Genomic DNA, 25,777 nt, shown 5'->3' with positions numbered 1-25,777 from the left:
ACTGAAGGTAATGGGGTCCTTTATATGTCCAGCTGTCCTTTGTCAACAATAAATTGTCACAGTTTTTTTGTGTTGAATATATGCTATATGGTAATTTATGAACCTAATAGGTATATAAAGCCATTTGCACATGCAGAATGTAGGTACCCTATATATAGAAATGAGCAAACCAGTGATATTTTAGGGAGCAGGCTAGCAGGTGGGGCCCATTACTTACATCATAGGAGCCTACACAACACAAAACACTTGCTGTATGTAGGTTTTATTTTATTTGTTTTTTATCTTATATTTTGGAAATGTACATCCAGTTTTTTTCCCCTTTAATTTTTTTTGGGGGGGGCCAAGAAAATGGGAACCTAAGCTATAGCTTGTTTAGCTTATACGTAAATCAGGCACTGGTGGGTGTACATGTGTGAGTGCACACATGTGGGGTGTGAGAGAGAGAATGGATGGGTGGGTGTGTAAAAGGGGTGTGTATGTTTGAATACCTTTGTTTAATTAAACAATCTATGGCCTTTTAAACGGTGGGAAGGTGGAATTGTTATTGTGTGTTGTTATGCTCTGCGTTTTTGTGTTTTTACAGGCGTCTTATGCTCCCAGGTACATATAAGTGAAATCACACATAGCAAAAGCCTGCAAACACCCTCTAAATCTCTGTAAACCCCTGTAAAACCATTTTAGAAAACCAGCAGCACTTACCAGACTGGCATGAATAGCGGCAATGCTGGCTCTTGGTCTTCCTTCTAGCTGCAGGATGGCGTGGAAACAATGACAAGGGTGTCGCCACATAGGCCTTGAAGGTTGATGCAAAGAATCGTGGCATTGCAGTTGCAAAGGCTTCTGGGATTGCTAGCCATTTTCCTGCTCTTTACACAACGTTTTCTGCAGTTTTCCTGCTCTTTTCGGGCCCTTTTTTGTGGTTTAACTTGATTTATTTAATAATTTCCCAGTGCCACACGGACACAGGGTCAAGCATGAGTCAAATGCGTGGAGATGCCTGTATATTGTAAGCCGCCCTATGATACTCGGATGAAGAACGGTATAGAAATTTAATAAATAAATAAAAAAGAAAGAAAGAAAGAAATGTGGTATGTGTGTACAGTGGTGCCTCAGGTTACAGACACTTCAGGTTACAGACGCTTCAGGTTACAGACTCTGCTAACCCAGAAATAGTACCTCAGGTTAAGTACTTTGCTTCAGGATGAGAACAGAAATCGCATGGCGGCGGTGCACCAGCAGTGGGAGGCCCCATTAGCTAAAGTGGTACCTCAGGTTAATAACAGTTTCAGGTTAAGAACGGACCTCCAGAATGAATTACCGGTAAGTTCTTAACCCGAGGTACCACTGAATTTTTGGTGGTGTGTGTGTGTGAGAGAGAATGAGGGTGTGACTGTATATTGTGTGTGCGCTTTGTTTCCACCCTTTAAAGTTTTTGGAGCCCCACCCACTGCTAGAATGTGGCCCTTGGAGAACGCTCCCCAGCTCTGGTTGGTATAATGTAGTTCAGACAGCAGCTAGGCTATGTCTGAGTGTCTTTTCTTAAATTGCCTATAAAACGGGGATTCTTTTGTTCTATCGTTCTGAAACACTGCAGACCTAATCCTTTGCAGGGTAGCGGAATGCCTGACAGTTTCATGCCGGTAGGCAAAATAAAGAACACTGAAGGTACAAGCAGGAGATACGCACCTGGGTCTCCCATTAAAAGTAATGTGAAGATTATAGGAAGAGTACTGTTTTTTAAATTGCCTGCGAAACAGGGGGCCCTTTGTTCAGTGTGTCTGAAATCTGGCAGGTCTGATGGCCTGTTTGGGAAAGGAGTGCTAGTGGTATTTAATCCTATTTGGATAGATAACAAGGAATATACAGGCAGCAGATGACTGACTGGTCTCCCATTAAATCAGCGGGGAAAACTAATACAGAAACAATGAAATGTTTGCAATGGAATGTATGGGGGGGGACTTTAAAAATGAGAAGCAGATAGAAAAAAGTATTTGTTTCTCTTCCTACCCTGTTGGATGGGTGGGGTATAAGTAATATACTACTACTACTACTACTACTACTAATATTGACGCCTAGTTACATGTCTGGCATGCTCCTAGAGATGCCTTGTAGTGTTTCTCCCCCTCTGGCAGAGCTCAGGAGGAGCTGTCACTGCTGAACAATATTCAACAGGTACATCCTCCTTGATCTCTGTAACTTAATGCTCGGACAAGCTACACCTGATGAACTTCCGCTCACTATGTTGCAAGTCTCCAGGATATAAAGTGGAACATGTATATGTCTTCCATACCCGTTTCCTCTGCCCACTAAACCCCTCTCCCAATCTGAAAAGGAAGCATTTGCTGTGTACAAGGCTGGCTCCCCCAAAGTATGGAAGCACGCTTAGTGCTCAGCTCTTTGAACCTAAGTGATGGGTTCTGCAAGTTGCACTGGGAAGTCCTCTCTTGTTATACCCCAAAGCATAAGAAATGCCGTGATGTCCTCAGTGTTTGGTCTTCAGAGACTTGGGCCCCATCTGCCCTATACATTTAAAGCTGTATCATACCACTTTGAGCAGTCACAGCTTCCCCACAACGATGCTGGGAAGTGTCGTGGGTCAAGGGTGCTGAAAGTTGCTAAGAGACCCTCTCGGGATCATGGCTTGCTCCTCCACAATGTGCCACAATTACTAGCCAACCTTCAGTCATGATTTGTGGTTGGCTTGCCTTTCTAGGGAGTAACAAACAAACCACAGCCCCTGGTTTGGATGCTCCCTAGAAAGGCAAGGAGTCTGTAACCTGAAGCGTATGTAACCCGAGGTACCACTGTATCTGTGAACACACAAGAAATGTGTGCGTGCTCGGAAGGCATTTTCTGTTATTGCATGTTCCAACACTGCCGGTTTGCTCTGGGGTCAAATCCCCTCTTGGGTGAAGGCAATACCTGTGCCTCACCCCTGCTCCCAAGCTACAAATGGTGCCCAGGCAGGACCTGGACTTTGGATATGAATTTTCCTCTCTGCTGTTCCTCCTCCTTCTCCAGGCCTTTGATCTCCATATGTTTTGACATCAAACACGTGCCAGGTTTCTAGGACAGTGTGAGAGCCTCTGGTATGTATACAGTATAAACAAGAGAAATAGGAGTTGGGGGTTGGTGCTGGAGATGGGGGGGGGGGGGGAGAGGCAATCTATGCCATTTGTTTACTGATAAATTTATTGCTTGCTTAGTTGTTTGCAGATAAAACTTCACCAGAGGCAAACGGGAGAGTGCCAGCAACTCCCTGAAGATGAAGAGTGGGGCGGAGATAAGAAATCTCAGCAAGGGGATGGGATATTCCACTTGTGGAGAATTGACAAGGGCTGCTACACACAATTGCCTCCACACGTTGCTTGAAGGAATGAACCAATGAATGGCGGCTTGCAGGTCCTTGAGGCCTAGTCCTGTATGTTGCTGCCACATCCCTGGGATGAATGCACATGGGAGCCCTCCACACATGCATCTGTGCATGCAGAGACCTCTTGCCAATGAATGTTGAAACAGATGTCTGTCAGGGGAGGGTGGTGTTGGTGTGCGGGGATGGTGGTAGGTGGGGTGACCTCATGTGGCCCCTTGGCCTCCTCCATGTATTCATTCAGTGTGTGAAGGGGGAACCCACCCTCAGTGACAGAGTTTAATTCCTATGACAGAAAGAGAAATAGGCCCCTTCTACGCTGTACATTTAAAGCAGTGTCATGCCAGTCATGGCTTCCCCCAAAGAATCCTGGGAACTGTAGTTTGTTAAGGGTACTGAGAATTGCTAGGAGACCCCTATTCCCCTCATAGAGAAACCGTTCTCAGAGTGCTTTGACTATCAATTCTCCTCCTTGGGGAACTCAGGGAATTTTAGAATATTATTTTAGAATATTATTGTTCTGTTTAAGAAACCATTGATAATTTCCCAAGGAACCCCATTACTTCTCCTTTTAGACCAGAAACAGGACCCTCTAATTGTTCTCAGCCATCCTCTAGCCCTCCTGCCAGATTCCGCTTTTGGGTCCGGAGCTCCTGGTCTTCTCTCTCATCCCCTGGCCGCACAGCCCTTAAACTCAGGGAATGTACAGCACCTCAGCCTTAGAGTTGCCAATTGACCAGAAAAAACAAAACAAAATGGCGGATGCTGTCCCATTGCCAGGTTTGAAGTAACGTTCAGCTGCTGTCCTTCACCTCAGGCGGCAAAGTGTCTTAGACCAGCTCCAGCCAAAGGCTGCAAGGCTTTTGTCTCTGGGTTTCCAACAAAACCACTGGGACCCCACCTCTTGGCTCTACCATTTGACTTGCTTGGTTTCCCTGCAGGAAGCAATATGTCCCCCTAATAATAATAATAATAATAATAATAATTAGAGTTTAATAATTCAAGCTTAAATGCTTAGGGGTTAAGCAATGCTCTTTTTCCTCAAGGCACATCAGAGGCTGGGCAGCATATACAGATAATGATAATTAATCCAGTTGTATATGCTGAATTCAGGGCCTTCTCCATATTTTGTCTTTTGCTGAGTCCGTCTTTACAGACTGAAAGCTGACATTTCGACCACACACATCATTAATGCCTGGAACTAGCACTAGGCTGGATGAGGGCCAACAAACTAAGACTCAACTCAGATAAGATGGAGAGACTGTTGGCTGAGTATGTTGTCTGTCTTGGGAAGTGATGTTCATTCTGCATTTTCTTAGATCAGGGGTAGGGAAGTTACCCTTCTGCTGGTGTTGGTCTCTCAGCTCCCATCACCACTGACCCCGGGCCATGCCGGCTGGTGCTGATGGGAGTTGGTGGGCCATACCTTCCTTTTTTTTTTTTTTTACTGATAAATTTTTATTGGTATTATACATATATACATATAAACTTATACAAAATCCAATACTTAAATTGCACATAGTACATTCAATCCATAAATCATAGATACATTTATTTTGGGCTCTGCCGAGCCTTGGACTTCCTTCCACTCCTTTGGTAAGTATCAAATAAACTTTACGTTCACATATTTTATCTGTTTTACATAATGGCCTTTTGCTGTTAGAGTTGTTCCAATCCTGCCAGTGTCGTTTAAAGTTTAATCCCAATATATATCCCATATTTAACCCAATTGTCATGAAATTTCTGTTCATCTTGATCTCTTATTCTTCCTGTTATTCTAGCGAGCTCGGCATAATTTGTTAATTTGATCTGCCAATCACTTATATTAGGTATGGCGTCCGTTTTCCAATTTTGAGCTAACATGATTCTTGCGGCTGTTGTGGCATATAAAAATAGTACCTTATCTTCTTTTTTAATTTCTTTACCTGTCATTCCTAGCAGGAAAGCTTCGGGTTTTTTGGGAAACGTGTATTTAAAGATTTTTTAAAGCTCATTATAAATCGATTCCCAAAAGCCTTTCACTTTGCTGCATAACCACCACATATGGTAGAAGTCACCGTCTACTTCTCCACATTTCCAACATTTTTTGTTCTTTAACCGATAAATCTTAGCCAGTTTCACTGGTGTAAGGTACCACCTATATATCATTTTCCACATATTTTCCCTTAATGCCATACATGCCGTAAACTTCATGTTAATGTTCCATAATTCTAGCCATCTCTCAAAATCAATGTTATAGCCGATGTCTATAGCCCACTTAGTCATAACCTCCTTCACCTCCTCGTCTTTTGTGTACCACTCCAATAAAATATCGTATATTCTAGACAGTATTTTGTTCTTTCCTTCAACAACTTCCACATTAAATTTAGATTTTTTATCTTCAAATCCTATTTTCTTTTTATCTTCTTTTAACAGGTCATTTACTTGGTGGTATTGCAGCCACCCAGTAAATGAGTTTTTAATCTCTTCATATGGTCTAAGTTTTATACCTTGATCCGTTTTCCTTGTAAGTTCTTCATAGGTAGCATTCTTCCCTTCCATATTAACTTTTTTGACCGTTAACACCTCTATTGGTGAGATCCACCAGGGCCATACCTTCCTCCGGCAACAGGAGCAGGTTCAAATCCTGTTTCATCCATGAAGCTCACTGAGTGACACTGGGCCAGTCAGTATCTTTGAGGCTACCTTGAAGGGTTCTTGTGAGGATAAAAGTATGTAGGCGTATCTTGTGCTCATTGGAGAGAAGGTGGGTATAAATGAAGCACATACATATATATATTTAAAATGGTTGAACAGATTAATGGAGGGTGATATATCAATGACATTTAGAGCTAAAAATGGAACAAACGAGATGCATTCTACAGTGGTACCTCAGGTTAAGTACTTAATTCATTCCGGAGGTCCGTACTTAACCTGAAACTGTTCTTAACCTGAAGCACCACTTTAGCTAATGGGGCCTCCTGCTGCCGCCACGCCGCAGGAGCACGATTTCTGTTCTCATCCTGAAGCAAAGTTCTTAACCTGAAGCATTATTTCTGGGTTAGCAGAGTCTGTAACCTGAAGCGTATGTAACCCGAGGTACCACTGTACTTAAAGCAGACTCATTGAAATGAATGTACTGAAGTTAATCATGTCTACTTCAGTGGGTCTACTCTGAGCAGGACTATCATGGAATACCACCCTCTGTGTTTCAGGCAGGATTCGTTTGATGGGCAAATCCTGGGGACAGATGATTTCTGGCATGCTATGATTAGCCAGTGCCATCTGGCTGGCCACAGAGATGCAGTGCCAAACCAGATATGTGTCTGAACCCATGGGAAGCATCCCTTGTGATCAATTATGTGATCAAGTATCTAGTCCTGGTTGTAGCTATTCACTGCTTCCTGCACCTGAACTATTTGGGGAGACATTTGTCACCTTGAATTAAACCTTGGGCATTCAGACCATGATTCCTCTGGGCTGTTCCTCCAGCCAAGGGTTCTATCCTCTCTTCCTGCCCATTTTCACAACAACCCCCACCCTTTTTAAAATTGTTTGCTGTAAACCCTGATTTCGTATTCAGAGAACATTCCATATTGTGGATATTTCCTTTCCTCACTCCTCACTTTGAACTCATTATAAGTAAGCAACAAGTTACAGTATAGAGAAGAGTACAAAGGAGCTATTTCTGAATAATAAAACTGGCGAGGCTTCCAATTCAGCTCCCAAAACAAACATCCCAAGTTAGCTCATCTAAACCCCAGAAGGAGCCAGAGATAATGAGGGTCTCAGCTCCAGAAAGCCTGGGAACTGTATAAAGTAATAATAAAGATGACTGTGCCCTTGAACATGCACAGAGTACCCCTACGTCACCACTAAATAACCACAGTCAACCCTACAAAGTTAGGGATTAGATAGGAGCAAGATTTCCAGGTTGGGGATTTTAAGGAGGTTTGAGCATCACCTTGATGCTGGGACTTGCTCATGCTTTTGTTACAAACTTAGTAAGTGAACTCGTGCAAAAATCAGGATGTGGTGGGGGTTTTTTTTGGGGGGGGGGTGTTCAGGGATAAGGACTATTGTGGCAGGAGGATAGGAATGGATAGAGGTAATAAAGCAACCAAACAGACAAGAAATGAGCACCGGATCTGTTTGCAGATACTGTCTACGTGGTTTCAGGGCATACAGTTCCACTATAACGAGGCCTAGAAACTTGAACTAATTTTTAAAAACCCACTGCAAACAGTACCTTCACAGAACAATTATTTTCACATGCACGCCACAGCAGAAGGCAGAATTACCTTTCCTATTGGTCTGGCAACTGGAGCACAAAAACATTCATTTTGCCCAAATGCAATCATAGGAAAGTTGTAAGCTGCCAAAGCTCTGTATGGCAGCATATATGACTCATGCCCCACCGAGTCTCCTCTCTCCATGGCCTTTGCTGAACCTTCTTAGTCAGAGCGACTGCGTAGGAAGAAGAAGAAGAGCTGTAGAATGGATGCTTAGCACACCGTCAGCATCCCAGAACTGGTAACACTCTGTTTTAAGATGAGTTTCTCTCAAGGTCCCTCATCTGCGGGGCCCAAAGTGACTTTCTTAGATTCAACCAGCTTCTCTGCTTCACTTCTCCTGATTGCAGGGAATCTGTTCCAGAAGAGGATCTTGCCCTGGCACAGGATTCCACCAGGGGCCAAGGGTTCCTTACATGCCAGCTGCCAGCTAAGGATCGCACCACTCTATTGCAATCTTCTCTACCAAAGAAAACCTGGAAGTGGAATCCATTTCCTTCTGGAATGGGACACGGTGAAATGTAATGGGGAGAGGGGAAAAGCTTAAGCAATGTTTGCCCAATTCAAATTTTCTTTAAAAAATGAATTTAGGATTCTCCTAATCAGAATTTAAGTGCTGAGTCATGGGTTTAGCTTTCATAGTGGGAGTAGAGAATTATCAACATTCATAACAGACCCTCTGAGGGTCCCTATTTTCCAAGTACAGTCCTGGATTTACAGAAGCCAGAATGTCCTTGAATGTCCCGCTTTTCCTTAGGACATCAGAGAAATGTTGGAGGGTATGTCATAAGCTGATAGGTAATGTGACTGTCTTCAAATTCATGGACTAATATGTTGAATGGTAGTCCAGGTAGGGAGGGGCAGGTGAAATTCAATTTTGTTGGCATTTTAATGAGAAACTACCCTAATCCACACTTCTCAGCCAATATGCAAAACCAAACCATAGCTCCCCTTTAAAATGCACACTACTTCTAAGGTTGCAGTGAAGTTCCCCAACCCACCAATGTCTACAAAAATGCATTTACAGTCATACCTTCAATCCCAAATGCCTTGGTACTCGGATGTTTTGGCTCCTGAACACCGCAAACCCAGAAGTGAGTGTTCCGGTTTGCAAACATTCTTCGGAACCCAAACGTCCGACGTGGCTTCCATGGCTTCTGATTGGTTGCAGGGGCTTCCTGCAGCCAATCAGAAGCCGCGCTTTGGTTCCCAAACGTTTTGGAAGTCAAATGGACTTGTGGAACGGATTCCGTTCGACTTCCAAGGTATGGCTGTATTAAGGCGGGGTGGGGCTGGAAACCCCCCCCCCCCCCAATCCCTGTAGTAGGTGAAAGTGTTCATGCCACAACAAGGCACCTATCATGATAAGTAATACACACGAAATCAATAGGGGAAAAATTCTTGCAAAAATGTACTTCAGGCAAAGCTCCATTTTAAAAAAAGTGTTTATTATCAGAAGTGTGCAGTAACATGCTGATGAATTTTCTGGAGAATTCCCCCCCCCCCCCCAGTGTCCCTATTTTCTAGTGACATCCCTATTTAGAGAAGCCGTCCCGGTTTCTAATATGATCCCAGAATGTCCCGCTTTTCCTTAGAACACCCCTATTTTCATTAGAGAAAGGTCAGAGGGTATGGAGTTATCTGACCCCTGAGCCGTCTGAAGGCAATCCTGTATAGGGAAGTATTTTTTTTTAATGTTTACTGTTTTATTCTGCTTTAATATATGTTGGTAGCTGCCCAGAGTGGCTGGGGCAACGCAGTCAGATGTGTGGGGTATAAATAGTAAAATTATCAGTGTGTGGAGTGGGTTGGGAGGACTGAGCCTCTTATGCTCGCTGACTGACCTCAGGTGTGATGGACGACACTGTCTCATCATGGGGAGGGTTCAACTTCCAGGGTGGTCTGTTTCCACACAAGGGACATGTGTGTGTAGATGAGTGCCCATATTGTCCTTGGCCTCAGGCAGCAAAATATCTTGAGCCAGCCTTGGCTTGATGGGCAACTTCAAGTCTTCTGCTCCCCCTTCTTAGCTTCTTTCTTTATACGCCAGACTTGAACCTGGTTGGCCCTTCCAATAGAAGATAGTGTTCTACAGAGTGCAACCTGGGCTCTCCAGGGTTTCAGAGCAAAGGCCTTCTGAGAGATGCAGAGGACTGGACACATGCCAAGAATGTGCTCTGCCACTGAGCTATGGCATCCCCCGTACCTCCCGCAAACCTGCTGTACGAAGTACAGGTGCAATTTGCCCGTCTCCGGAATTGACACCTGGGCTCTTGAACACGCCGGGCGAGTTCACTTTTATGATGCTGGCAGTGACGCTGCCAAAACAATCACACAATTGGGAATCGTCCGGCAAGAGGTGAGGAGCAGGCAACAATTCCACCCCCCACCCCCACCGCCCTTTCCCTCTTTTCATTCTGGTAGTGATTGTCTGACTTGGAGGATTTACATAATGACACATTTATAACTCTTCTCCGTAATAATACGGAAATGGTTCCAGCACGGTTGCGCAAGAGCCGAAAGGATTCTTCCTGCCTTACTGCGTCAGACCCCATTTCCCCCACTGACCTCCTACACACTCCAGGCAACTGTGTGTTTGACTATGCAACAGTCATTAATACCAACACTGCCTCCAAAGTTAACCCATTGTGAGGCCAGCTCTCAGGAAGACACACTTTTAGATGGTGGAACTGGAAGGCTTCTAATTGCCCCAAAGAGAGAGCTATGTGTAGTAAAGTGGATTTAGAAGGGGAAATGGGGAGTCCCCGGTTTGAACCTTATCTCTGATGATGATGATAATAATAATAATAATAATAATAATAATAATAATAATAATTTATTTATACCCTGCCCATCTGGCTGAGTTTCCCCAGCCACTCTGGGCGGCTCCCAATTGAGTGTTAAAAACAGTACAGCATTAAATATTAAAAACTGCCCTAAACGTGTAATATATTGACCAGCTTCAGGTTTGAGGGGGGCCCTAGTAGGTCCCTTCCTCTCTTTCTCGGTCCCAGGAAAAACTTATTTGGGTGGGGTGGCTGTCGTCCTAGACAGGATGTTAGGTGAGGAGCATTGTGGGAAACTGGACCGGCTACCTGGGGCTGCTCAGAGCATGGGGCCAGAATTTTAAGCATTCCAGGGAGAGGCATCAGCAGTGGGTCTTGCCTGGGCCCTGGCAATGGTCCAAGGATGCCAGGTGACAGCACCAATCCTGTATGGCTGTCACAAATCTGCAAGGAGGCCTTGGGCAAGCCGCCATCTGATCAGCCTCAGACACCCTCTCTGTAATGTGAGAAGAACAAAGCTGACCTACTTTGTGGGGCTCTTGCACCGCAATGAGGGAGGCGAAGGGCTTTGAACATTTGAAATGAGCTGCGGAAGTCTGATTATGATTCCCAGGACTAGTTCTGTCATTAGGATGGGTGGGGTGTTTGTGCGCATATGGGGAGGACGTCTGCCAGAGCCTGGTCAGTGAAGGCTGGGCTGGGCTGTCCATTATCAGGACTCCAGGGCAAGTTCTGCCCTTCCCTATAAAGGCATATGGTGCCATGATTGCTAAGCAGTTTGAGGATAAAATAGTCCGTATCTATCTTGACTCCAGATGCTGTTGTTTCTACAGATCAGACCAATGGTTGCAACCAGAGCACCATCTAGTTTTATGTTTATTGCCACAGATTCCCCATCCCTGGATGCTGTGGAAGGCCAGTGGTCTGAGAAGGTGGATGAAGTGCTTGGAGGAGGTGTGGCCAATCACACGTCTGCTTGACCTTTGGCTCACCTTGGCTTTTGTTTTTAGCAAGGTGCCTGGGTCCAGGTAAGTGCCTCACTGTGAAAGGGGCTGGTCCCGATTGCCTTGAAAGACGTGGCTGTGTGAGACCACTCCCTGGGTGGACCTCAGGGATTCTAACAGCTACCAGACAGTTTTATATATATATATATATATATATCATCATCTTGGGCAAGGCAATTGGGTGAGGTGGTTGTCCTTCAACTCCAGGCCTGGTTTTGGCACAGTGCCTTGGCCAGACCTATGGATGGAGGAGTGTAATCCTGCTAACTCTCCTGGCTCTCTCTCTGGTGTGTGCGCACTCTCTCTCTCTCTCTCTCTCTCTCTCTCTCTCGTGTGTGTGTGTGTGTGTGTGTGTAGGTTTCACTATCATCATAGCCATGGTATCCCTGGGGAGAGAGTCTGCCCTCTTATGGAACTTTCTCCCTAGGGAAGCTCACCAGCTGCCTATGTTAAGCACCAAGGACTTTCCATCAGCAAGGAAAGAGACCTCTCACCCCAAAAAGGCTTTTGCCACTGTGCTTTTCCACCTTCCAGTTTTTAAAAATAATAATAATAATTTTGCATCTGCTTTTGGTATTTTCTTTCTACTTTTACATGTATAAACTGTCCTGATAACTGCACATTGGAGGGAGGTATTAAAACAAATCTGATAAATGAATGTCGAAAAAGTGCTGAATTTTGGTTTCCCCCAGTGAAGTGACCAAAGATATAGAAGGAAGTATTGGGGTGCACTTTGGGACACACCACTGAATTGGGTGCTAAATCTGCCCCCTGGTGACACCAGCCATTGTGAACCAGGCTGCAAAGCCCCATTCTGCCTGTTTTCTGTATCTTGGTCACACCAGAGTGTGATGGATTGCTGGATACTCTAGAACTGTGCTTCCTTTTAAGCAAGCCGCATGTAAATTCCCACCAGGGGTTCCCTTTCTAAAAGGAGGGTGTTCTGGAGTCTGAGCCTGCCAGGAAGACATTACAGTTGACCTGAAAGCAGCGAGAGCTGGCTGTGATAAATATGCAGTGAAGGTAAAGTGCCCTGCCCATGCTAAGAAGGATTCACCCCTGCTATCACTTAACATAGGGAGGAGGGAGGCTCACTCTGCATTCAAAAAGAAAGGCAATGCAACTGATGGAATCCACATTTTATTCAATGTTTTGAGAAAATTCTGCTGTTTGTGTGTACACAAAGCTCCCCCAGTTATCCTGTGGCAATGGAGACTTTCCCCTTCTGCACTGGGATGGGGGTTCCAGAAAGAGAGACCCTTTCTAACCAGCCCCTCTAACCAACCTATATCTGAGAATACAGAATGCTGGGTTGGAAACCACAGTTTATCCTGTCACACAGTTTGCTCCAGCAGCCAATGGAACATTATTGTTTTATTTTGCAAGTGGTTTAAGCAGAAATTATTTTGCTCTTCCTGACTGCAATTACATTTACAAACATATGCAAGCAATTATTCTTTTATCTCCCTCCCTCCCCTCCCTCCCTCTGAATAATTTCATTTAATAGTGATAGTTTGTTGATTGTTCAAAATGTATAGATAGGGGTCTAAAATTTATCCAGCACTGCCCAATGAATCCTAGTTCCAAACAAGCAATTTTACCTGACTTTGGGGTTTATCCACCAGGTTGTTGTTGTTGTTGTTTTTTACCTGCCTGGGCTTTTTCATGCTTCCTTCCCTGTTCTTTTGGACTATACACCCATGTCTCTCTTTAATGAGGTTGTGGGCTACTCTTTAAGTAAAGAAATGTGTCCTGGGTCCTTGGCACCTATCAGTTCCTCTGGTCAACCCAAGGAAAGGAAAAGGCTATAAAATGCTGTTATCCAAGGTATTTAACCCTCAGCCAATTGAATGGCATTTCCTTTTGAACACTCCCACCTGGCCGGCAGGTGCATAAAAAGAAAAGGGATGGTCCCAGTTGCACAACAGCCACAGCCAGCTGCAGAGCTAAGACTTTATTTCTTTTTCTCTGGTATTTTCCTAGTCCATCTTTTTTTGGGGATCCGCCAATCATGCTTTTCTGGCACAGCCAACCTGATCATTACTGGCCAAGCCCGGGGGAAGTGTATCCTTGCTCTGGAAGCAACATTATAAGGTGAGAGGCCTTCTTTTGTCTGTCTTGCCCTGCCCTGCATTTCCCTTCCCACCCAACGCCATCCGCAGAGGTCGGGGAGGTGGCAAGTTCATGCAGAAGCCTGAAATTTATTCAGGAAGGGATGCGTAGAATTGTGGCAGGAGTTATTGGTGCCGCTTAGAACCATTCAAACAGCCTCACCATAGAACAACAGCTCATCTAGCCCGCTTCCAACAGCAGGTCTTGTGAAATCTCACAAGCCGAGAGGGATCTGCTATTCGGAGGTAGACTGCCTCTGCACAGGGAGGCTCCACTTCAACTATTCCGGCTGATATCCCCTCCACAGACTCACCTCCCACGGATTTGTTTGTGACCTATTTTAAAGCCACCTACACTAGTGGCATTGCTATGTCTTGCAGTAGATAAGTTTCCTAAACAAATTCCAGGAAATTAAGCTTCACAGCACAGAAGCCAAGATTCATCCATGCGAGGGAGACTTTATGGACTTGTGAAGGAACCAATTATTTGGATGGATCTCCCGTTGCTTTCCTTCTTGGGTTCAACTATGTTCGTTGGCTCTTTGGGGGTGCTTTGTATCCCCACCTGCAAGACTGCTCCAGCATGCCTCGCCAGTCTCCTCCCAAACTGCTGTCCAGAGTTTTTCACCTCCTGGTTCTCTCTCCTCTGCCCCTTCTTCCTTACTCTCTCCACTCTGCCGCTCTTGCCCACCTCTGCATCTTTCCTCAGCCTTCTATCTCTGCCTTCTGCCATGCTTGCAACTCTCAGAGGGGGTCTCCTCCTCTGCCTCCCTCTCCCTAACCAAAAGCTTCCTTTGAACCTGCCCTGAAGCTCACCTTTCCTAACACCTCCTCTACCACCTGGATCTCTCCTTCATCCAGACTGCAACTCTGCAGAGGTGGATTTATTTTTAAAGTCCAGAAAACCACCCCAGAGGCCTCTTCAAGCCCTGAGTGTGACAAGCGAGCCTGTTGAAGTCTAGATTTTGCAGCCGCCCACAAGTTCTGTTAAACGGTTCCATTTAAGAGTCCAAGGCCAGAGAGATGCAAGAGGCAGGCAGGCAGAAAGAAAGACTTCTGTGACGTACGTCAGGTGGGAGGAAGACAGGGACTGACCCCAAGCCACCCAGAGAGCAACCTAGCTAAATGCGGAGGGTATTGTCGAAAGCCTTTTTTGCAGACTCATGACATGTGAAAACAGGCTCGCACACAGAGAGACTCAATCAGCAGTCTGGGGTAAAGAATTGCCCCCAGGAGAGCGGGCAAGGAAGCTTTTGTCAAGCAGAAGAGAGCGGTTTCTTTTCTTCCCCCCTTTCTTTCCCTTTGGAGCTGTTAAATGTGCCACTAACGAGTAACTCAGCTACATTTTGGCAAGCCGGCTAATTATAAATTGGGCAGTCTAGTAACCTTTGCTTGCTTTATTTGTAAGACGGATGTGAATGTTGTCAGTGCTGGACAGAACGTGTGAGAGAGATGCTTTCAGACAAAAGCTGTGTTCTACTTAGGGCACATTGAACATTCAGAAGTGGGACAAGGGAACAACAACACCCCCCCACCCGATGCTTTATGACTCATGATACTCCTACATAGAAAGGGCAAGGATGTAGAAATTAGCAGGTAATCTGCGCGTAAACAACTAGCCATACTGCACCATCTATGCACAGGGAAGCCACTGTTGGATTCGGCATCCTGACATTTGCACACTGCATGCATGTATGTATGTATGGAGTTTTCAACTGCATTTGAATACAGTCATACCTCATGTTACACTTGCTTCATGTTATGTTCTTTCAGGTTGCGTCCCGTGGCGACCCGGAAGTACCGGAAAGGGTTACTTCCGGGTTTCGCCGCTCGCACATGTGCAGAAGTGCTAAATCGCACTTTGCGCATGCGCACAAGCACCAAATCGCGCCGCACACCTGCGCAGATACGGCACTTCAGGTTGCGGGCTTTTCATGTTGTGAACAGGCCTTTGGAACGGATCCCGTTCGCAACCAGAGGTACCACTGTATGTATGTTGCATTTATGCCCCACCTTTTCCTCCAGAAACCACAAGGAGGTACTGTATACATTTAATCCTCACAACAAACCTGTGGAGTAGGTTAGGTTGAGAGGCAGTGACTGACCCAAGGTGCGGACTTCATGGCCGAGTGGGGATTTGAACCCTGGGTCTCCCGGGTCTTAGTCCAAGACTCTAACCACTACACCAAACTGGCTTTCTGCCTGCAGGCTACTTCCTTCATATATGTGATGTCTATGCAGGAGTTTCTCCCCTCAGCTGAGTGTAAAGTCATCATTTGTAAGAGCCCCTCTCCCTTGCTACCTGCAGGGAACCCCTGACTTTGCCATTCCTGAAACAGGAAGAACCAAACAGCATCTCCACGTCGGCCGAACAGCACTGCCCTTCTTTCCAGTATGTTCTGTGTGCCGTTACCTCTCCAGCTGTCAAGCAGCATGAGGAGACCCTTACCTATCTCAACCAAGGTAAGGTTTAGGGCAGATGTGTGTGTGTGTGTGTGTGTGCTGAGGATGGAGTGAACTTTGCCTAGATGCTGACCCCTAGCGGTGAACATAAGGCATGGACAGATGTGTTGCCTCTTCAATATACGCAGTGAATAGGATGGTAAGCATCCAAGAAGCTTAAAAACAAACAAACCAACAGCTCAGGCTGGCTTTTACAGCTCAGAATGCTGCTAACAGTTTGCTGAGGTTTCAGAAGGTTTTGCATGGATGCAGACCATGCTGATGGGTTTTGACCTCCAGATATTGTTGAACTCCCAACTTCCACCAGCCACAGCCGGCATGGCCAGTGGTGAGGGATGAAGGGAATTGTGGAGGGTGACACACCAGGGGCGGGGGATCCTTGGCCCTGCAGTTGCTGCTGAACTACAACTCCCATCAGCCCCAGCAAACATAGCCAGGGATGATGAGAGTTATAGCTCATCAACATCCGGAGGACCAAAAGTGCCGCACACGTGAGCAAGAGGCTTCCCATCCACGACCCATGTAAAATTCCTGCCATATCAAAGGCACTAGACTAGAACTCAAGTGAAATTTCAAAATTTTCAGATTTTGCAATTTGGATTTCAGCGTCAAAGCTTGATTCAGAATCCGACATTTGACTGATAGGCTTAAAATTGCATGCTTTCGATGGGATGTTTTCTGGTTGATTAATTATTCAGGTTAACATAAAATGTATTACATCATATTGCAAGCTGCCCATCAGATACTGTCAAATACTAAAGCTACAAATGTGCACAGGAACCTTTGCTAGCCGAATAGCTCAGTCGGCAGAGCGTGAGACTCATAATCTCAGGATTGTGGGTTCAAGACCCATCTTGGGCTTAGATAATCATTGGTGAAAATTTGTGCCTGATATTCCAGATTCTTGACCTATTTTTATACATCAGCCTCCCATTCCTGACATATTCTGCTCTTTTCTAGGGCAATCTTATGAGATCCGGATGCTGTGCAATCCAAAGATGGGAGAGTTTGCAGAGGGGCGCAAGTTACTGAAGGTGAGGATGGAAAGGGAGATTTGACTGGCATTTAAAAAAATAAAAAAACTGGGATGCTCATAATGCATAATTAGCTGATGAAATCCATTGACACAGTATATGTTGCAAAGTTTTTTCGGGGGGAAACAAATTAATGAGTATATAGCAGATAGGTCCAGCTACTAAGTCATAACAGCTAGCTGCACAATCTCTTTGTTGAGGAAAGCAAAGGTCCCAGATGCTGGGTGTCAACAGAGCAAGGATATTCCCACCATGCCTTGCTTGTAGATGCTCTCTTCTCATTCCTGCTCTTCTGTTATTCATTTGCTAGCAAAAACATTTGGATTTCTCTTTTCTTAAATCTGAATGTTTTCAACATTCCTCATTGGGAGTGCTTTCAGACCTATGCATTTTAGGAGAAAACGATGCGTAAGTTGTGTTTGATGAATTGCACTTCCCCAGTGGTAGAAGTGGATCCTGGGAAATCTCTGACACCTCCTTCTCCCTGTCAGAGTGTTGTCAGGGTGGTATTCCATGACCGGCGACTACAGTATACTGAACACCAGCAGCTGGAGGGATGGAGGTGGAATAGGCCAGGTGACCGCATCCTGGATATTGGTAAGTAATGATTCGTTTTTTAATTGGGCCCTGGAGATTTTGTGCCCATTTAAATACTTCTGAACCTTGCTTCTTTTAAACCTTCAAGATAACCTTCAGTCTTCTGTAACTAACATAACCTTCAGTCTTCTGTAACTGGGAATGCTTGATGATGATTTTGGAGAAGATCAGATTGAGTTTTTTGTAAACGAAACCCAGTCAACAGAACAATGTTAAGGGTCCCCCTTAAGAAAAGCTTCAGCTTCAGTAGAAAATAACGGTAAGTGCTAGGATGCAGGGAACATTTGCCCACTTCTCTGAGCAATGAGAAATTCCAGGGGCACAGGGCACCCTTGGAAGGAGGTCACTGGTTCACATTACTTCACTAGCGTGAATTAGGGTTATCAATGGACTTGTAACTGAATGGAAAATTAAAGACGTGTAAGGTAATAAAAAGGGACACGGGTGGCGCTGTGGGTTAAACCACAGAGCCTAGGACTTGTCGATCAGAAGGTCGGTGGTTCGAATCCCCGCGACGGGGTGAGCTCCCGTTGCTCGGTGCCTGTTCCTGCCAACCTAGCAGTTCGAAAGCACATCAAAGTGCAAGTAGATAAATAGGTACCGCTCCGGCAGGAAGGTAAATAGCGTTTCCGTGCGCTGCTCTGGTTCACCATAAGCGGCTTACTCATGCTGGCCACATGATCTGGAAGCTGTGTGCCGGCTCCCTCGGCCAATAAAGCGAGATGAGAGCCGCAACCCCAGAGTCGGCCACGACTGGACCTAATGGTCAGTGGTCTCTTTACCTTTACCTTTAAAGATAATAAAGGAGAGAAATTGGAAAACGGGGTGGGGTGGGGAGTCTAGAAGGGAAGAAGAAGTAAGTAATTTGGATGTTAAATTGTTAAATTATTGAAAATTGATAATAAAATATGAAAAAAGGGAAGGAGGATTATTAGAGTTTGCAATGTTTGCATTTATTTACAAATGTAGAATTGTGCATAGGTGGAGGGGTTGCTTGAAGACTCCAAAGTCCACTGCTCCCACATTATATTATAATGTATTATTATAAAAGTACATTATAATTATAACATAACAACAACAACAACCCACTCTTTCCCATAAGGTTCCAGGGCATGTTACAACAATTTTTAAAAGAACATTAGAAGCAGTTTAAAACAACTTAGGATCACAAGATCTAGGGGTCAGCAAACTTTTTCAGCAGGAGGCCAGTCCACTGTCCCCCTTGTGGGGGACTGGACTATATTTTGAAAAAAGAAGAACGAATTCCTATGCCCCAGAAATAACCCAGAGATGCATTTTAAATAAAAGGACACATTCTACTCATGTTAAAGCACGCTGATTCCCGGACCGTCTGCGGGCCGGATTTAGAAGGCAATTGGGCCGGATCCGGCCCCTGGGTCTTAGTTTGCCTACCCATGCAGGATCACAAGAATAGGGTGCATCCTAAAAATATAACATCTCAAATATCACAAGGCCAGAGGTGTGTTTTCAGCACTCACCAAAAACTGTGTAGCGAAGGTGCCAGACACACTGCTGTGGGGAGGGAGATCCATAACTTTGGGGCTGCCACAGAGAATGCCCTCTCCTGGGCCACCCCACAATCTTCTGAGGTGAAACATCCAAGAGAATCCCCTCTGCCAATCCCAGCACCCAAGAGGGTCTGTAGCGAAAGAGGCGGCCTTTCAGGCATTTGGGGCCCAAGTCATTTAAACACTAATGTCAGCAGCTTGAATAGGTGCCCGAGTGCCTTCATGTCCTTTGCCTGAAGCAGGAAAATGTTTGGGGCATGCCCTGGAGACGCATCACTGGAATATCTGCTCTATCAAGGTCTTTTGACAAGACTAAGAGGCTGGGCAGGTCTTGCCTCAGGGCAGCCCTCTTTGGCAGCAGGTCTATTCACAGAAATCTGGTGAGAAACCCGCCAGGGAAATCTTTGTCCTTTTCTCATGCATTCTGCTCCTAACCTGGGGCTGGCCGAGATATTTTTATGTCTCCAAATGCCTCGACTCCCACCCTGACATTTCAAGGTTTTCTGGAGCACGCTGTCCTGCTCAGCCACTGCTTCGCCAGCACCGCTTCTCCACATTTATCCGATCCTGCATTCCACTGGCAGAGACTTCTTCTTTGGGGGGGGGGGGGATGTATTTATACATACAAGACTATCAGTATTTGTGGCACTTTAAAAGAACATCATAAGGGAAAACAAAAAGGGGTTTTGAGTATAAAATAGTCAATGGGGAAAACAAAAGGGGAAAGCGAGGAGGAGGAAAATGCAGTTATGTGGACTTAAAATTTGGTTACTGTTGGGAATAAGGAGCAAAAAATTCTTAAGGCAAAGTCTCCATGGGAAACTTGAGCCCAGAAGAGGGATTTGAAGGAGGGCAGTAGAGAGACAGGAGGCGACAGCCCAATTTCTGCTTCACTAAAATATTAGGAGAAGCAAAAGACAGTCTATCTTGGGAGGTGATGGGAGAGATTCACTGGGGACATCTAAGCAGAGGCTGAGATGCACCGAGCAGGGAAGGTGTCGTTGCATCCTGCACTGTGGATCCTGCTCTCAGCAAGGGGGCTCAGATGAGAGGATCTCCAAGATCCCTTTTATGATTCTATGTGCACTCCCAGGGAGGGAGCTCCATGCAGCCCCCTCCCCAAGGTGGACACCCAGCAATTGTTCCGATTGTAAGCTTGCCCTGAAATCCTGACCCCCTCTTCCTCTGATGGCCAACTACAGATATCCCCATGTCCGTCGGCATCCTTGAACCTCATATCCACCCAAACTTGCTCAATACCGTGGAATTCCTGTGGGACCCGACAAAGCGGACTTCTGTCTTTGTCCAGGTAAGCAAGCAAGATGCGGATACCTGCCGGTAGGACTCCTTGACTCCCTACAGTTGCTTTCTCCTCCTTTAGGCCTTTATTCCCTTTCCCCTTAGGCCAGTTTTGCTTCCTCTGTATTTTCCAAGACATACACCATTGGCACTTAATGTAAATACAGTATGTGTAAACGAACCTGTACGCCTTCAGCAATTGAATAACAAGTAGATGTTGTTAGGATAATAGCAGTCAGTGGATGCGAGCAAACACAGGAGTCGCAGTCATAATAGCAGGGGCGGTTTTAGGGTGGCATAACCGGTGCTGGTCACAAAGGGCACCGCACTTCAGGGGGTGCCAAAACAATGCTGTAGAAAGGAGTGTGATAGGCATGTGTGTGTATGTGCGTGCTGAATTTTAGCATCGCTGAAATTTGAGAGCCCAAAGTCCACCTCTGGCAATAGTGCTATAAGTAGGAGCTGCCACAAAATGTCGCAGTGCAGACAAATAGAAGAAGACACCTTCACCCCGGTATGGCTCCCCTTTATCACATACACAGCCCAACAAGATGACGACAAAAATCCACCAACAGCATACAAATCAATATGGCTAACCTGATCCAAAACACCCACCCACCCCACTCACACATGAAAACAAAGACCACCACAGCCAACCACAAATGAACAACCACACCCTAGGCCAACCCCAACCTCTCTCACCACCAAAGGAACACAAGTGAACAGCAAAGAACCTGCACAAGCAACACTGACACCAAACCCTACATATAGTAAAATAGTAACATCGCCACCTGACCCCCCCATCTCCCCCCCACCTCTTTCCCCCTTTTCTTCCTAATGTCTCAACAAATGAAACTGATTTGTAAAAATGTTACATGGGGAAAAAATACGAGAGACATTGCACACTTTTGTAAATCAACAAAATCTTTAATAATAATAATAATAAATGTCGCAGTGCAGAAGGACCGGGATTCCAGCCACTATCAATGGGTACTAGATCTGATAGAGATGTTCTTCCTCCACTACTGGAGGCAGGAATGCTTCTGAAGGCCAGTTGCTGGAAGAGAGGGCTCTTGTGCTCAGGTTCTGCTTGCAGGCTTTCCATAGGCGTCTGGCTGGCCACTGTGAGAACAGGATTCTGGGCTGGAGGGGCCAATGCTTTTTTAAAAAGGCCTGCTGCACTTTTGCAAGCCTTAGGGTTCCCCAGACATTCAGATACTTCCCCTTGTTTGCATGTGGCATTGTTTTTGGCCCTGAGCATTGGAACTAAAAGGGATGTTTGCTACTACTCTGGCCTTGCACATGGAATGAGCAAAGTTGTTTTGTACAGACTCTTGACTGTAACAAGGCTCATTTCCACACAGCTGCCCATACTGGAAGAATCCTTGCTCAGCAAGCCTGCGGGATAGCTTGGTCAGTAGCGCACGAGATGCTTAATCTTGAGGTTGTGGGTTCGAGCCTCACGTTAGGCAAAAAATAAAATAAAATAAAATCCTTCCTTCCAATTCCACAACTCTGTGAACACCCCCTATTCCCAGTTGATGCTGCTTACCCGTTTTCTGACCTTCCTCTTCCCCCACTTTTTTTGGGTAACAGGTCCACTGCATCAGTACTGAATTTACATTACGCAAGAACGGTGGTGAGAAAGGTGTTCCCTTCCGAATCCAGGTGGACACCTTCCGGTCCAATGAGAAGGAGGAACATGTGGAGCACTTGCACTCTGCCAGCTGCCTCATCAAGGTCTTTAAGGTAATGCTGCCTTGCCCAGCAGGAGCTGGTGATCAAACCTAACACACCCACACACACCCCAGAAGCAGGATCCTCCCAGCAAAGAACCCTTGCTACAGAGCTCCTCTTTCAGAAAAATGAAAGCAGGCGTAAACAAGAGAGTGCCTGCTCTGTGTGACTCGAGCAAATAAGCCAAGTTGCATCATGCTACATAAGGCAAAACCTGGGCCCAGTGAATTTGTTGGGAGCACCTAATAAACTACTGTGCCGTTACTAAAACTAAGGGGGTATGAATCTGATTTGGCTTCTGGATGGGATGCCCTTTAAGAGCAAACCCTATGAACAGCAGGTAAGTCCTTGTTAGTGGTGCTGCCCAGTTGGGGGCTGTGACAGGGCCTTTTCAGTGCTGGTTCCCTATCTTCATCATTAACTTTCAAGTTGTTGTTGTTGTTTTTTAATCCTGTTTACCCAGGAGTTTGGTGGCTAAAGAATTCTATCCCAGGTAACCCTGAGATCATTGGATAAAATAATGTTTTTGGCTGCTTTTAGATTTTTGTTTGTTTAAACTGCAACTGATTTTTGATGTTTTAAATTGTCATTGTTTTTGGAATATTTTAATCTGTTTTAGAATGTTTGCTTTGTCTTTGTTTTGAACGGCACCTTTGTCTCCCTGGGCTCCTTCCAAATATAGGCAGCCCTCCCCCGTTTACATGTATTCAATATGTAAACAACTATGTATAAGCACATCGCACCGAACCCAGAAGTGACCCAGAAAGACATCACTGAAACATTGCTAAAAGGGCGGAACAGGGGCAGGCCAGGGTGTTTGCAGGCTTTTTCAATGGGTTTCAATTATGCGTGATTTCACCGATGCGTGAAATCAGAACGTAAATGGGGGGGGGGGGGGGCTACGAGTAACTATATACAGGACCATACTGTAAGTGTACGTGAAAATTTGATTTTATAGATATAGCAAATGTATACTTTTCAGCCCAAAGGAGCAGACCGGAAGCAAAAAACAGACCGGGAGAAGATTGAGAAGCAGTCCCTTCAGGAGCGTGAGAAATACCAGCCCTCGTATGAAAGCACCATGCTGACAGAGGTACGAGTTCCCTTTCTACAGCAGGGACTGAGAATAAAAGAATTGTTGAGTTGGAAGTGACCCCAAGAGTCATCTAGTCCAGCCTCCTGCAACACAGGAATCTTTTGCCCAACACGGGGCTCAAACCTGCGACCCAAAGAATAAGAATCTCGTGCTTTGCCAAATGACCTATCCCAGCCTTATAACTTGTGGGCCTTCAGGTATCGTTGGTAGGGCTGGGTGATATCAGCTTTTCAACATCGTGGAATATCACCAGCCGAACATCGCGGTCTGGCGATATACCACGATATTGAAAGAAGAAGAAGAAGAAGAGTTTGGATTTGATATCCCGCTTTATCATTACCTGAAGGAGTCTCAAAGCGGCTAACATTCTCCTTTCCCTTCCTCCCCCACAACAAACACTCTGTGAGGAGAGTGGGGCTGAGAGACTTCAGAGAAGTGTGACTGGCCCAAGGTCACCCAGCAGCTGCATGTGGAGGAGGAATCGAACATGGTTCACCAGATTACGAGTCCACTGCTCTTAACCACTACACCACAAGTTGCATTGGCTTCAGCCTCACCCCGGTGCCTACTGGGCTGGGACAAGGCAGCTTGTTTGTCTGGCTCAGCTGGGGCGCGGCAGAGCCATCCCCGGTGCTCTCCCCATTTGTGCAGGAGCCAGCGCCGGGCTGGGGGGTCCTTTAACTGCTCGGATGGGAGTGGCAACCACAAACTCCTCAGCTGAACAGTTTAAAGATGCAGAGAGAAGAACAAGCTGTATTGGTGCCTTGCCAATGCACTTTTTTCTCCCTCTGCACAGTATGAGGGCAGAGTGGGATGGCGGTTTCGCTCAGTGATATATCGCTGGTGAAACCGCCACCGCTCCTGTGTCCCTCTGCTAGCAACACTTGCTGGAGGAAGTCTCTGGCAGAGGGACTCAGGAGCAATGGTGGGTTCACCGGTCCTGGGCAATATATTGATATATCGCCCAGGCCTAATTATTGGACTGCAGTTTGTACCATCCCTGATGAGTGGCCATGATGGCTGGGGCTGAAGTCCAATTTGAAGTCCAACAACAGGCTCCCCCCATCCCTAGTTAGAGCCAGCTTCCCCAACCTGGAGCTCTCAAGATGCTTTGAACTACAACTCCCATCAGCCCTAGCCAGCACAACCATTCTGTCGGGTGCTGATGGTCCAGGTCCCTTCCCATTCCTAATAGCCCCTTAAGTCCTGGCGTCTTCGTTCATCTATGCTATTTCTTTATTCAAATTAAAGCTCCACGAACAGCCACATTCTTATCTCACACTGCTTTTGCTAGTTATAGGGGCAGATAAAAGGTTAAGCAGGGCACTAAAGCCTTGTCCACTGGGAATCCTCAGCACCTCATCCAGCATCTAGGTTTTCAGTAGGCATCGCCCACATAACTTCAAGCCTATGATCGCATCCGTAAGGACTAGGAACTTGCTTTTTGAACAAAAGCTTTCTGCAACCATGCAGTGCCATGATGCACACAGCCCTTTGAGAGGTGTTCTCTGAAGTAGGAGGGCTGTAGCCCCAAAGCACCAGAGGATGGGTGAGTGTGTCAGATGTTGCAGCATCCAAGGCCTAACATTTCTCTCCTGGTCTCCTTTTCCAGTGTGCCCCATGGCCAGAAGTTGCCGGCAACCTTCACAGTCCTCCGACCACTCCTGGACTTGTCTCTCCCCATCCCTTCAAGCTTCAGACCCCTGAAAGGTAAGCTGGGCAAAGCAAGAGCCTGTGGTAGCATGAGAAAAGAACCTCATCCTTTCAAAGCCCTGGATGACTCCCCCCCTGCCCCCCGCATTTGTCCCGACTTGCTTGCACAAAGCTCATGCGGAGGTCAGACTATCTCCTGTCTTTATTAAGCATTCCTTCCAGGGCTGTTAAATGACATTGAGGATTCGTCCCAATTTGTGCCAGCTGTGTTTATACGTCTTCCTGTAAACTGTTCATCTTTCCCACACTGTCCAGCGCATTTTCCTGTCACTTGCCTAATCGTGGCAGGTCTCTCTCCCCTCCCCACCCCCACTTTAACAGATTTGTTGTGCTAGGGCGACAGAGCACTTCAAGCTGCTGTAATCACACAAACCTAAATATCTGGTCTGTGTTTGAATCCTTCCTGCAAAATGCTGACCATTTAGAGGTGGACCCTGGCCATTGAAACTGAATACAGTGGTACCTCAGGTTAAGAACTTAATTCGTTCTGGAGGTCTGTTCTTAACCTGAAACTGTTCTTAACCTGAGGTACCACTTTAGCTAATGGGGCCTCCCGCTGCATGATTTCTGTTCTCATCCTGAAGCAACGTTCTTAACCCGAGGTCTATTTCTGGGTTAGCAGAGTCTGTAACCGGAAGCGTCTGTAACCCGAGGTACCACTGTAACCCACTTTTGTTCCTCTGTTTGGCAGGATGTGCTCCTCACCTGGCTACACCTTGGATAGCTCATCAGAGAGCACGGCAGAGGTAAGTGGGGGGGGGGACAGG

The 25,777-nt window shown here is 46.0% G+C and overlaps 1 protein-coding gene across 3 annotated transcripts in view; it reads left to right on the top strand.

The window, feature by feature from the left end:
- Window positions 1-925: 925 nt before the first annotated feature.
- The window catches only part of LOC308461393 (transcription factor CP2-like protein 1), a 40,406-nt gene continuing 15,554 nt past the window's right edge, over window positions 926-25,777 (top strand). Inside the window, exons 1-14 of one of the 3 annotated variants that reach the window (XM_080978305.1) lie at window positions 926-1,006; window positions 3,022-3,089; window positions 7,992-8,162; window positions 9,237-10,000; window positions 11,316-11,455; window positions 13,415-13,525; window positions 15,851-16,005; window positions 16,966-17,039; window positions 17,531-17,636; window positions 20,368-20,474; window positions 22,061-22,213; window positions 23,184-23,294; window positions 24,910-25,007; window positions 25,702-25,756. In XM_080978305.1, the coding sequence (XP_080834431.1) occupies window positions 9,785-10,000; window positions 11,316-11,455; window positions 13,415-13,525; window positions 15,851-16,005; window positions 16,966-17,039; window positions 17,531-17,636; window positions 20,368-20,474; window positions 22,061-22,213; window positions 23,184-23,294; window positions 24,910-25,007; window positions 25,702-25,756 (1,326 nt within the window). In that variant the 5' untranslated portion in view covers window positions 926-1,006; window positions 3,022-3,089; window positions 7,992-8,162; window positions 9,237-9,784. Of the gene's footprint in view, window positions 1,007-3,021; window positions 3,090-7,991; window positions 8,163-9,236; window positions 10,001-11,260; window positions 11,456-13,414; window positions 13,526-15,850; window positions 16,006-16,965; window positions 17,040-17,530; window positions 17,637-20,367; window positions 20,475-22,060; window positions 22,214-23,183; window positions 23,295-24,909; window positions 25,008-25,701; window positions 25,757-25,777 lie in introns of those variants that run through there. The other 2 variants (XM_080978307.1, XM_080978306.1) reach the window with 2 other exon arrangements.

The sequence above is a fragment of the Podarcis pityusensis genome, assembly GCF_964106645.2.
Source record: "Podarcis pityusensis genome assembly, chromosome: 13".
In the NCBI taxonomy this organism is placed as follows: domain Eukaryota; kingdom Metazoa; phylum Chordata; class Lepidosauria; order Squamata; family Lacertidae; genus Podarcis; species Podarcis pityusensis.
The sequence above is the reverse complement of the archived record's forward strand: the minus strand, read 5'-3'. Positions and strand labels throughout refer to the sequence as shown.